Source organism: Nomia melanderi, chromosome 11 (assembly GCF_051020985.1).
Source record: "Nomia melanderi isolate GNS246 chromosome 11, iyNomMela1, whole genome shotgun sequence".
Classification (NCBI taxonomy): Eukaryota; Metazoa; Arthropoda; class Insecta; order Hymenoptera; family Halictidae; genus Nomia; species Nomia melanderi.
The window spans coordinates 13,322,511-13,335,240 of record NC_135009.1 but is presented as its reverse complement, the minus strand read 5'-3'; the positions used below and the strand labels follow the sequence as shown (position 1 = coordinate 13,335,240).

General features: G+C 40.0%; 1 protein-coding gene across 2 annotated transcripts in view; it reads left to right on the top strand.

Annotated features, from left to right (window-relative positions):
- Nucleotides 1-12,730, top strand: part of Glut4EF (Glucose transporter 4 enhancer factor) — a 141,562-nt gene that overhangs the window by 71,313 nt on the left and 57,519 nt on the right. For both annotated transcript variants that reach the window (XM_031988735.2, XM_031988736.2), the window contains exon 5: nt 5,429-5,500. In XM_031988735.2, the coding sequence (XP_031844595.2) occupies nt 5,429-5,500 (72 nt within the window). The remainder of the gene's footprint in view (nt 1-5,428; nt 5,501-12,730) is intronic.

Below are 12,730 nucleotides of genomic sequence, written 5' to 3'. Positions count from 1 at the left end.
GCCCGGCTCCTCGCGTCCGGTTTCGTAAGGACTCATTCGTCACCGTCACGTCGACGCTTGTCGCGACGCGATTTTTTTTAATTTTTTCTTTTTGGAAACCACTGAGATTAGCACGAACGCCATGGGAATCACCGGTGACCTCAAGCGAATCGAATTACTATAATTCATTCGATTAACCCTTTGCGATAATATTTCTCATTATATCCATTATTTTCTGACTAAATATTAACGATATTTTTCGCAACGAACACAATTGATTATCTTCTATAAATTAGGAGACAGAACTGTTTTACTTCGATGTTTTATGTGTCGATACATTACAGAAGGTTTAATATTGAATTGAAAATTTTATGAGTTTGCTGCGTCGAATAATGTGGTGACTGAGAGTCACCTGTCGAGTGCAAAGGGTTAACCCTTAGTACTCCAGGTTGTTTTGAAATCTATCAGCAACTAATTTTTATAATATTCCTAGCGAAAATTAGAAATATAACATTTATTCGATCTTTTGTTTTATTTGTTGGTACAAAATTCGGACGTGTGGGAAATCGAATAATTTTAGGGTAGTTTCTTTAAGATTCATTGAAATATTTAATATTACGTGAAATATTGGAGCTTACAGAGTTCAAGGGGTTAAACGATGATTATTTGGAAACTTCTCTATATTATAAGTAATACAACTTAATACACTGACATTCAACAATTCAGACCTGTAATAATAACAATATAATTCAATGGCATAATTTACATTATTTTCATTTTCTATATTTGTCTCGGCAAAGTCATTAACACGTTCGCTAGCGTCACACATTTATCACGGACGCAATATTATATTATATAAAGCAATTAAAACTAATTGATATTATTATTAGAAATTATAAGCTACGGCATTGTATTCAGAAACTCAATGACTCGTTTCATTTCAATTAATATTTTATGTAGATTTATTGAATCGAAGGAAATATAATTGAGATCATCACCGAAATAATTATCGTTAATTGCGTATGACAGTTATTTTGTATTATTGTTCAGTTGTTTTCTATGGTTGTTGAATAGATTTACCTGATATTAATCTCAGCGTGATCGTTTTTATGGAATTTCGGCAGTCATAGGTGACTATGATCAATTTTCAGAACTTTTTTTCTTTACTTTCACTTTCAGAGAACTACGAATGTATATTGTACGCATAAATGAAAAATGTTATTGTTTTTGCGAAGAAATATTGGTCTTCAGTTGATTACAGTTGAAAGTAGTCTTGTTATCGGTGATACAATCGTGGATTGCCATGCAGTATGTAGGATTTCATGAATTTATTCACATCGATGTGTGTCTTCTACGTTTATACCGAATTAACTCGAGACTGGTAAATTGTTCGCACGCGGTGGAAAAATTGCATAAGGGGTTAAGGTCGGCGCAGAGTTCGGAAGACGAGCCGGCAAGGGCGGCGACCGTGGAACCGGTACCGGCACGCGATCCGTGGAAACTAGTTTTGAAGGTCGAACGATACGCTAACGTATTTTTCTTATATACTAGATCGCCGGTTGTTTATCGGGAATTTTTCAAAATCGCCGAACCACTGTGTTTACACCGGCAACGCATCGAATCATCGGAGAAGATTGCAGTAACTAAAATTTCAACCTAAAACCGTTTAATCCTCGATCGGAAGGGTTAGACAGTTTCTAGATCCAGTTTTCAAAGAGCATTGGACCAGTTAATTGTAGTCTGCGATGTCTCTTAATTACTTCCTTGCCATTGGCTGTCCATCAGGTTTTATTACCAAGTTAATATATCAGTAAAACCAAAGCGAATTGCCGTAATGTATAAATTAATTCAGATCCTAATAAATGCTTCGTAATTCGCGTAAAAATCAGTACGTTAATAATGTACTAGTAACAGAAAACATTCTGTGCTCTTTCTATGTCTAGATTTAGTATAAACCATACAAATTAACGAGAACAATGTTTCATTTGAACTTAACACAACTCAACGATATTTATGTTTGTTAACCCTTTGAACTCTGTAGGCTCCAATATTGCACATAATATTAAATGTTTTAATGAATCTTGAAGAAACTACCCTAAAATTATTCGATTTTTCACACGTCCAAATTTTAAAGAAAGAAACGTATAGAATTTCTCGTTTTCGCTAGGAATACTATAAAAATTAGTCGCAGTTGCTGATAGATTACAAAACAACCTGGAGTGCTAAGGGTTAGAAATTTTAGGGCTAACCATATTAGAAATTTTTCCTTCGTGTAATCATCATTTAATTGAATTTCATTATTATCGCACGTTCATCTGATCGGATGTCACCGCATTAGACAGCATTATCTATGATATAGAAACGTCAAATAATCATCATTTAATCGAGCGAACTACAGTAAGTAGACTTAGTTGGGGTCACCGGTGACCCCACGTTATTCAACGTGTTAAATCCATATCGATCCGCAGCGTCTTCCACCCGGTTGAAACAAGTGCCGGCGCGCAGATGTTGTCGAACAAGGAACCGGCGAGCAAGTTCTTCCGTATCGCGCGCGAACCGCCTACGTACTTATCTCGGCGGCCGGGGGATTACGCAGCATCTGTTTGCGATGCGTTCCACGGCTATCGCGAATGTTTACTAAACAAGTTTCGCCACGAACATCTCTGTTGTCGTGTCGTGCCGCTGCGACGATAAAGCGCGCGCGCGAGTCACTGGAACTTCGTTTCGAGCGAAAAATAATAACGTTTTTCTCTCGTTTCCTCTTCCCAGGCGGTATTAACCCCTTGCACTGCGATTTATTTCTCAACTATGATCGATACCACTGCTTTGATATTGATAACTATTGAGAAAAAATAATGGAATGATAAGTCGGATGACTCTGAAAGGAATTAATGAGAAAACATGCGTCAATTAACACGTTGAACGCCGCAGGAGTTATAGAGTAAAATATACAACATGGATGAAATATGATATGAAATCATTTGATTGAATTGCATTATTATTATTGCACGTTATTCTAGCTGAATGTCACGAAATTAGCATTATTTATAATATGGAAATGTTTCAAATAATCGTTTCATTGAGTGAAGTAGTAATTCGAATATGATATTAGATCATTCGATTGAAGTGCATTATTATTACTAGCATTATTTATAATATAGAAATGCTTCCGAATAATCGTTTCATTGAACCATAGTAATTGAAACATGATATTAAATCATTTGATTGAATTGCATTATTATTACTAGCATTATTTATAATATAGGAATGTCTGTAAATAGTCGTCGTTTCATTGAGTGTAATTCAAATTGAACAATATCTACGTTTGTTAAATTCTTTCTATCAATGAAACGAAAGAGGACGATAGATACGAGTAAATTGTATACAGTTCAATGATCTAATATAAAATATAGTATAATTGGCATTTATCATGTACCAATTATTTCCAGTTTCTTCAGACATTCATTATAGTACTCAAATGAAACTATTTTCAAAATCACTTCGAATTCAATGCTTCGAAGATATCAATAATTAAACAAAAAACTCGAAACCACTCATTTAGACTGATACTGTAGTTCTAGCGTTAAAATCTACGCATCAGACATATTCTAAGACAAGGGTTCCATTCAATTTTCATCGGATACATTTCGAAGACTGGCTCCGACTCAAAGGAGTCCGCCATTTTCCAATTTTTCCGAGCACAGTCCCGTTCGATGCGACGAACGAGGCTCGTGCACCTGTCGCAGCAGGATTCCCGTAACACTCGGAGCCCGACGGTTGCCAAAAGCGTTTCGCGATCGATGCGGCTCCCCTGTTCCTCGTCGCGTCGCGTCGCGTGCGCCGATCTTCATCGAAGGAGGATCGATAGGCGTCACGAGAGCCGGTGGGCCGCGCGTAAAAAGAGGGGAAAACCGGCGAGATTCTCGAATGCCGTGCACGCCGATAACGGTTTCGGCGTTGCCACGGTCAAACGATTGGGAATCTCGCCGGTTCGCGTTTAGATTTTCATTTAGATCCGAGCGATCGCCGGCGATTACGGTTTACCGTTACCGGCGTGGCGCGCGAGCGGCCCGACGTGGCGTGGCTGAACCTCTGCCGGACGGTAGCGCGCGAAAAAGAATACGAAATCGGTTCGGCCACGGTTCCTCGGACGACTCGCGTTCCTGCGCATCGCCGGAGATTTATTCTACCGTTACCGATCCACCGATCCGCTTATCGATCGCGGTCTTGGGAGCTGATCATAGGTCTACTGATCCGTTGATTCGAAAGGAAGATCGGCATTCTAGAACATAAAATGGAGAGAATTCGATTTGGAAAGATGGCTGACGTGTTGGAATATTTACTGCGCACGCTGAAAAGTTAAGAGTCGTAAGCTAGTGTTAAAATTAGGCAATTTGATTTTTAAGAGAGCAATTTGAAAATTTGAAATGTTATATATTTCGCAATATTTACGCGCGTAAACGAAATAGCAAGAATGTTGTAATAAATATTGTAAAGATATTATATCGTCCTCAGAGGGTTAATATTTCAATTAAATTGTACTTTATATGATCTGTGTATTCATTGAACTAGAAGCTTCAGATTTTAGTAGCTTTGAATAGTTTAGCTACCAGAGCCAAAATGGTGGCTATACTAAGATGGTAGCTATCAGCTCTAGGGTCTAACTTTGATCCTACTTCCTTTTAACCCTTTGCGGACGAAGATTCTTCGAAACATACAAAACCTTCAATATATGAAGCTAAATTATGTATCTCTTGCTGTTCGACTAATTAGATCATTTGTTCGCGACTCAGTCTTCAAAATTCGAACATTTCATCTCTCCGAAATGCCGACATCCGTTCGCAAAGGGTCAAAGAATCTTTCTATGAACTACCCCTTAGGTTTCTCGGATAAATAGCTTCCACCGAGCTAGACGAAGCAACTTGTTCTTTAAATATTCTTGCTCTTCGTCTAATTAGATCGTTTGTCCTTCAAAATTTGAACATTTCATCTCACTGAAATCCCTTCGCAAAGGGTCAAAGAATCTTTCTATGAACTACCCCTTAGGTTTCTCGGACAAATAAGTTGTACCGAGCTAGTCGAAGCAACTTTCTTGTCGTTTAAACGCCAGAATCGGTGCATCGCCGCGCCTGAGCGTCGAATGCACCGGAGACCTCGCCGAATCCTCCCCCGGACCGTGCCAAGTCCACGGCGATGACATAAGCCGCGGCCGAGCCAAGGATGTAAACACGCGCGGCGATTTTCGGTATTTCGTAAGGCGGCTAACAAGTTGAACCTTGAGGTATAATCGCCGCGCGCTAAACTTAGTCGCGTGTCGATGAGCGTGCCGGCGGAAAATCGGTCCGACGGGGTCCGAAAATAGCTGAGCTCTCCCTGAGCCCCACGAGCCGCCGCTGAACGGCCTGTCCTCTCGCTCTAACGAACGCTCTCTGTGGCCTTTTTTTTCCAGATCCGGGCGAAAGTGAGCCGCGGCCCGATCGAGAATGGACCCGCGAACTGCTCGACCTACGAGAGTGAACAGGTGAGTACCGTTTTCGACCTCTTTCCTCTGTCGTCTCGCGCTTAACCGTTCGAGCGCCAGAGATTTTTCAGAAATACGCTCGAAAAATACGCGATCGCGCCTCTCTCGTGTTCGGAGACCGCACGGCGCTAATGAAACGTTCATTCGACTGTTGATCCTATTAACATTGCGTACCGGCTAATTATCAGAGGATTGAACTATGCGGATTTTCAGTGAGATTCACTTTATCGCTATTTATAAAAGAAACTCAGTATTGTATTCTTGTGTGATATATTTGAAATGGACAATTAGTTCTAATGAAATTTAATATTTCTTTGAATGCTGCAATTAGCAGAGTTATGTAGCAGATTTTTGGTCTATCGTTTAATTGCTAATTCTACGTTAATGTAACATTTTAGATATATATAACAGAAATCCAAAGTAAAATTTACGAAGTCAAATTCCTTGTTCTCTTCCGTGAGTTAGAAATTTTGGTTCGATCGATGTTTAAAAGTGTATCAACGTAATCACCGACGTTTTTAGCAGCTGATATTTAGCCGGCGTTCGATGTGTTAAATACAAATGATGCACGAGACACTGGAAAGAAGCATTTTATTTGAATATTTTATATCTAATTGACCGTTCGAGTTCCACCGGCTTTCTATTTTTACAGAAACAAATTTTAAACTGCGCGATCGTTACATTTGTCTAGTTCTATGCGGGTAATAATAAAAATAAGAATGAATGATTAGGAAACTTAGGGTGAATTCTTTAGATAATCTCATATACGCGGTATCTTCGAACAATTCGGAGTCAGTGCTTCGTCAAATAGTCTTCAAGTTCGATGATGATCTTCCGTCTGACTATTTTGATAAGCTACAACCTTGATTTTCCGAGTGTCAATGCATTCTCGGCTGGAATCAGAAAGAAACGATAATTTCTCTTGAAACGATCCTTAAAACACGTAAAAGCGAACAGCAGTGTTCGCTGCGCACGTGTCATTTTAGATAATTACTCGAAGAAACTCGAAGGCGTCGCGATAAAAACATTCGTAAGAGTTTGATTTTATAGTTCCTTGCCAGAAGACATAAATACTCTATCTACTTAGACGGTTTTTGCCGAACCGAACCTCGAGGAAAGTGTTAATGTCGCTTTTCGATCGCGTTCCACTTTCTCCGCGACGCTCTAGACTTAAAAGCGTTCGACTTCCTCCGTCGTAAAAACGACCCTCGTCGGTTGGCCTGGTTTGACCCTTGTATTAGCTGCGTTCACTCCCCTCGAACTTGAATATCACAACAGTCTTACAAAAACACCTCATCGTTTCTCTGCAAACGATAGAAGTCTTCGAAAAGTAGAATAGAATTCTCTGAAATTTTAACGAAGAACGCAGACAATTAGATAAAAAGAGACTTAGAAAATTGTATGTGCCCGAACGTCAAATTAACGGAATTCGGGATAATTTATTCAGGATTGCTAGACAACGTTAGATTCACAAGTTTTTATTCAATAGTTGAACTGGCAAATAATACAGTATGTCACGACGAAAAATGTGGCTCAGTTTAATCGTTTTTCCTCGATTGAATTTTGTACATTTCCTATAATCAGTTTTGTAATCGTTATTGAAAAAGTCGAAAAGTCAATTCAGAATATACGACCAAACTTGGAAAATAATTTTAAGTTAAAAATTCGAAAGCTGTCTTTTGACACCTTCGGTAGAAATAGTGTTAAATATGTTAACCCCTTGCCTTATAATATTGTGTTAGACTTGTCAAGATTTCAAATAGAATTTAACAAATATCACTTAATTCTTCCAAGTTCGAATTGAATATCATTTTCTTATTATCAATCGCGGCGTTTCTAAGTAAACGTAGGTATAGAATAAATGTATAATTTTCCTCTTTTTACACTAAATTTTCACCAACGAAATATCTCTGTTAACCAGTTAAGCGTGGAATTTAGTTCGAAAGATCTCATGCGCGCAATAAAATCAAATAATGAAGTCTATACTCGTTAAATGCACTTAAAATATATCCCAGCCAAAAAACTAAAGCGAAACAAAGAATAATTACATGTTTCTCTCAAGAAACAAATAATCATTGAAAAAGTTAGCACCATTAAGAGTTCTAAGATGACGTATACTCGTCAAACACAGTTAACTGGTTAACTAAGAAAGAAATCATAGGGCAAGGGGCTAACATATAAAAATCCATAGGCCAATTAAATCTTCGCTTCCCGTTTATCGGTGGTTTCCGGTTTGAGCATAGATTGTTTATCGCGAGAACGTATAATCTACGAGTCGTAACAGGTACGAAGGGTTGAATGCCGGGAGCATTGATGGCACCGAGCGTCATCAAGGAAGTTCGTAACCCAGTTAGCCGAGGGTTCCCCCTACTTTCACCGGCCGCGAAGTCGACTTTGGTCTCATTCATCTCGAGCCGAACGCGACCCGGTCAAAGTACCGTTCGGAATGGCTCCTCTGCGTGGCCATCGGGCACACGTCCTCGCGCTCCTGCCGCTCCTGCCGCTCCTGCCGGTGGGTACATAATTTTCGACGCTCCGTGACCAGGCCACCACTTTCACTGGTCCGTATCTCGAGCGTGTCCTGAGCGCACCTGACCCAATTGACCGACTTGAAGATATCCGCGCTCCGGTCCGCTGGATCAAGGTCAGGCCCATCCTATCCGCTCGCCACTTAGCTACCACACCTAAGGTCTCGATTGGGGTCTGGGTTTGCTAGGCGGATCAAGGTCACACTCTTATACGTCCGGCATTGTGATCTTTCAACCCTTTGCGGACGAAGATGCTTCGAAATGTACAAGTCTTCGACGAACGAAGTTGAACGAAATATCAATTACTTAATTAACAGGTTCACCATTTATTGTACACTTCTATTATTCCTAAATTGATGCTTATTTAGATTGTGGAAACTGGAGATAGGCAATCGGGGTACATGTCAGTGTGATCGCATCTATCAAAATTGTAAAACATTTACAAAATAATATTTATAATATCCAATTTGCACTCCGAAGTTTCTCACTAGAAATATTTAAGATATTTTGATAAGATAAAAGGAAGTCACAAGTACATTGAGGAACAAAGCTATTTCTTTCAATATTTCATGTATCGAGGCATTGTACGAAGTTCAACATTAAATATTAGATTTTATAGCTTTACTGCGTCAAATCAAGTCACTCTCAGTCATTTGATTTGACGAAGTAAAATTAAAAAATTTAATATTTAATATTGAACTATGTATAATGCATCCATGCGCGAAATATTGGGACAAAAAAGCTTTGTTTCTCAATTTACCTGTAATTTCTCTTTGAATTCATTAAAAAAAACCATCGTCTTTGTCTAGTTAGACAATGTTAAGTATTGCTAATGAAATACTTCCGAGTGCAAAGTGCTGGCAATTTTCACTGAGATCAACTTATGCTATACATAGAAAAACTCAGACATCATATTATGTAATATATTTTAAATAGATAATCAATTCGAATCAAATTTTATATTTAATAATATAAAAAAGAGATTTCTCGTTACCGATACGCAATCTTAACTACACGCTTGTAGCTTTCACAAAGAAAAGATAAACAATCAGTTTAAGTATTACTAGTTCCAGTGTTAATGTGCCCATCGTCTTAGGCAGTTCTAGTCGACTCGACCTTAGTACGGAGACGCAGCGCGAAGATTCCAAGGCACCTCTTCGAAAGTTCGAGTTACTATGGATACCAGAAGATGAAACAATAATTCGCGTAACGCGACGCCCACGGTTTCCACAGACGCAAATAGAATCGTAATCAAAGTTGCTACAGCTGAATATACTTCATCCGTTCCTGAATAGACCGGCCGTTCGGAAAGGTTGCTATGAAAAATGCAGAGTTCCGATGATAGCCAATGGCTAACTGACGGAACGAGGGGGAAAAGACGAACCAGGAAGTGCTCCGCCGGCGTATAAACTCGAAACGACGGCGTAATGGCCGGCTATGGACGTTCAATGCCCCGTTTTGCTATAGAGCCGCGGTAACTAAACTGCGGCTCTCTTAGATCCTCGCTGTGCTCCTCGTGCGCTTGCATAAATATTCTTTTTACAAACTTGCTGCGCGGTGCGTACGTGTATGCAATATTTCAGCCGGCCTGTCGGCCACATTGTGCGCACGAAGATTTCGCGTCTACTTAGCGTACGGAACCGTTCGCCGCTACAGAATCCGCGTGCCAGTGTTCGCCAGTGAAATTTCAAACCGCGGTGGACACCGCGTAACTGCTCGTTTGCGTAGAAAGTTAGCGTACTTTACAACTATAGATACCATCTATAGTTCATTCGATCGATCTCAGTTGAATCCGCGAGGCTCTATCTATCAGCTTCGACACTGCTAGAGCCACCAGATCGCATAGAATCACTTATTCCCAACTTTCACAAATATCCGATAGAAATGCTGTAAGAAGTTACTAAAAAAGCGTAGTAATACTCAAACTGGTGTAACATTTTCAATGAGTCTCTTATAATGCAGAAATTGAACGAAGTCAATTCACAGCCAGTTCCAACGTGGAACATCAACGTTCCGCAATTTGAAATTTCACGATGCCTCGAGGACCTTCGTCTCCTTATCGCTCTACAGGGTGCTCCAGAAAAGAAAGTTGGTTGCATCGCGACTATCTCGCTTTCCTCCGTATCAGTCGCTAATCGTCGCGCGAGATAACGGCCGATGCCGTCGATAGCGGGCCGCTGTGACATTGACGTTATCGCGGCGGTGCGCGATTTCGAGGAAATTCGTCTGCGAGCGCGTATTCCGCCTCGAGCCGGAAGCGGAAGCGTTCCGGGGCCGACGGTTCGCGGTAATTGTCCGTTCCGGTGATCGAGGCGGAATCCGTCGGCGACGTCGAACGCACGTTTCGTCGCCGATCTCTTCTCAACTCGAGGCCGGGCCGGTTTCGCTGCTTCATTCCGAAGCGGGCTTCGTCTTCGAACGCTGGGATCCGTGCTGATTTGCATGGAGACGAGGGTAGCCTCGAGAGATTCGGGGATTTATTTCTGAGGGGAAACGCTTTTTCTTTGGAATGCGAGGCAATGGAGGAAACACGCAGATGTATTTGCGATAACAAAGATTTCAACACATATGTGAGGTTAGACCTTGTCTTGCTCTCTGTGTTAAAAAGGATAATTGATACTCCTAGACTGTTGTGAACTGTTTAACCCCTTGCCCTACGAGTGAGACTCGTGAAGATTTTCAACGTGATTCGACAAATATATATATTAGTTCATTCGAATTCAAAGTAAATATTATTCCTGTGTAATCAACTGTTATACTTGAAAGGAAATATAGGCATAACGTATGCTTAGAATTTTTCTCTTTTAGATAAATTATTAATGACAGAGTATATTGATCGGAGTTGAGAAAGAACCATAGAAGGGGTTAACACATTGCGTGCGGTCCATTTTGTAGATTTTGAAAATCTAATGATTTTAGGGTTTTCTTGCTTAGTTTCCTTAAGATTCATTAACCCTATAAGCTCGTGTGACTTTGAAATCACACATCAATACGAGTTAAATTGACGTATTTAATTTTTTATTGCAAAATGACGAACGACAATAATTAACCAACTTAAACGTTTGTACACAGGCGTTTACGTTCAGCGTCATTGTAATTTCAAAGTTACAAAATATATTCAATCAAATTGTTGAAACTACTGAATACATTGTTAATTTGTGTTCATATGTTGATATTTATTAATTTCATGCTGCATAAATTTTGTTATAATCACGAAACAAAATTCGGCCAGTAGAGGGTTAAAATATTTAATATTATAACTGGTGCAATATCGGAGCCCACAGAGTTCAAAGGGTTAAATGGAGGGAACGCTTTGGTCGTTTATTTCAGGGGATTAGCCCTGTACGGAGTCAGACACTGAGTATACCGGAACGAGAGGAAGCTTCGATTCTCTGCGTGCGAATGCTCAAATGTAAATCATGCACCGCTTTCTATATAATTGTCGTAAATAATATTTGTTTGACAAACTCGGTCGATCCCACAATACTTTCTTTACTCACCGCCTTTACTCCGCTTGTTTTTATTTGCTCGCGATAACGCTCCGCGATACATGTTCGCGGCTCTAACTTTCCGCGAACCTGCGCGTTCGAAGCCGCTGTATTAATTTGCTGATTAACGCGTAATAAATGCGATTGCGATACGATTCGCCTGTCGTCGTGCGTCCGTTACGATGCGATTCGACGTAACGATATCAAAAATCACCTGAAAGCACAAACGAACGCGGATGACCGGCGGTGATTGGCTCGTCGCGCTTGAAGCTAATATTCCACTGTTGCGTCCCATCGGAATTAATAACCGGGATATTACATTCCTCCGGAGTTATGACAATATCTGTCGGCAATAAAATCTACGAACACTGCAGACAAATCTACTCACAATAACCGTGGTAATTCTAATATACCCCACTCAAGGAAGAATCGACCTTCGGTAAATCGATAGCTCGGCAGCTGTTATTTTTCAGTTCTGCGTTCAGAACATGCAAATAACACCCATCGGACCGATGTGATTTCGGTTCTCCAGAATTGTTCCAACAACAGAGAATTCTACATAATTAACGCTAGAACTACCGAGCGTTTGATACGATTAATATGCAGTTCCTATAGAAATTGTAATAATAGATTACTTTCAGTTTCTTCAGGCATTCATTGTAGTACTCCAGTGAAACTATTTATTTTCAAAATCATTTCGAATGTTCAATGCTTCGAAGATATCAATAATTAAACAAAAACATCGGAACCAGTCATTTTGACTGGTACGGTAGTTCTAGTGTTAATTGTACAATCGAAACCGGTGTCAGCCGATTCCAACCCCTGTTCACGATCTATGTACCACCACCATTGGTCCAAACGAGTGTAAGATAATTTTAGTGAAGGGAAAATCGAACGCTGGTCGTCTGTGTTTTGTTAATTGATGAGTAAGTTTAATTAAACTCGTAATAGTACAGAGTCCATTGGAATAACTATCTGTTCACACTAGAACTACCGGATGATTTCTCTTTTTCCAGTTATTGAAAAGATAACGGACGCTTCTCTGAGAAATTATTAGAGAAATTGATTGAACAGTACACAATCTACATTGCAAATCAGTTGAACTCTCCATAGTTAATATTTATTCAAAGCAAGTCGTCATTTCATTATTCAGTCCACAAACTCCTCTCAGCCAAGAGCAAAGGGTTGACTAGCCAAAAAAGGGTTGCGCCCAA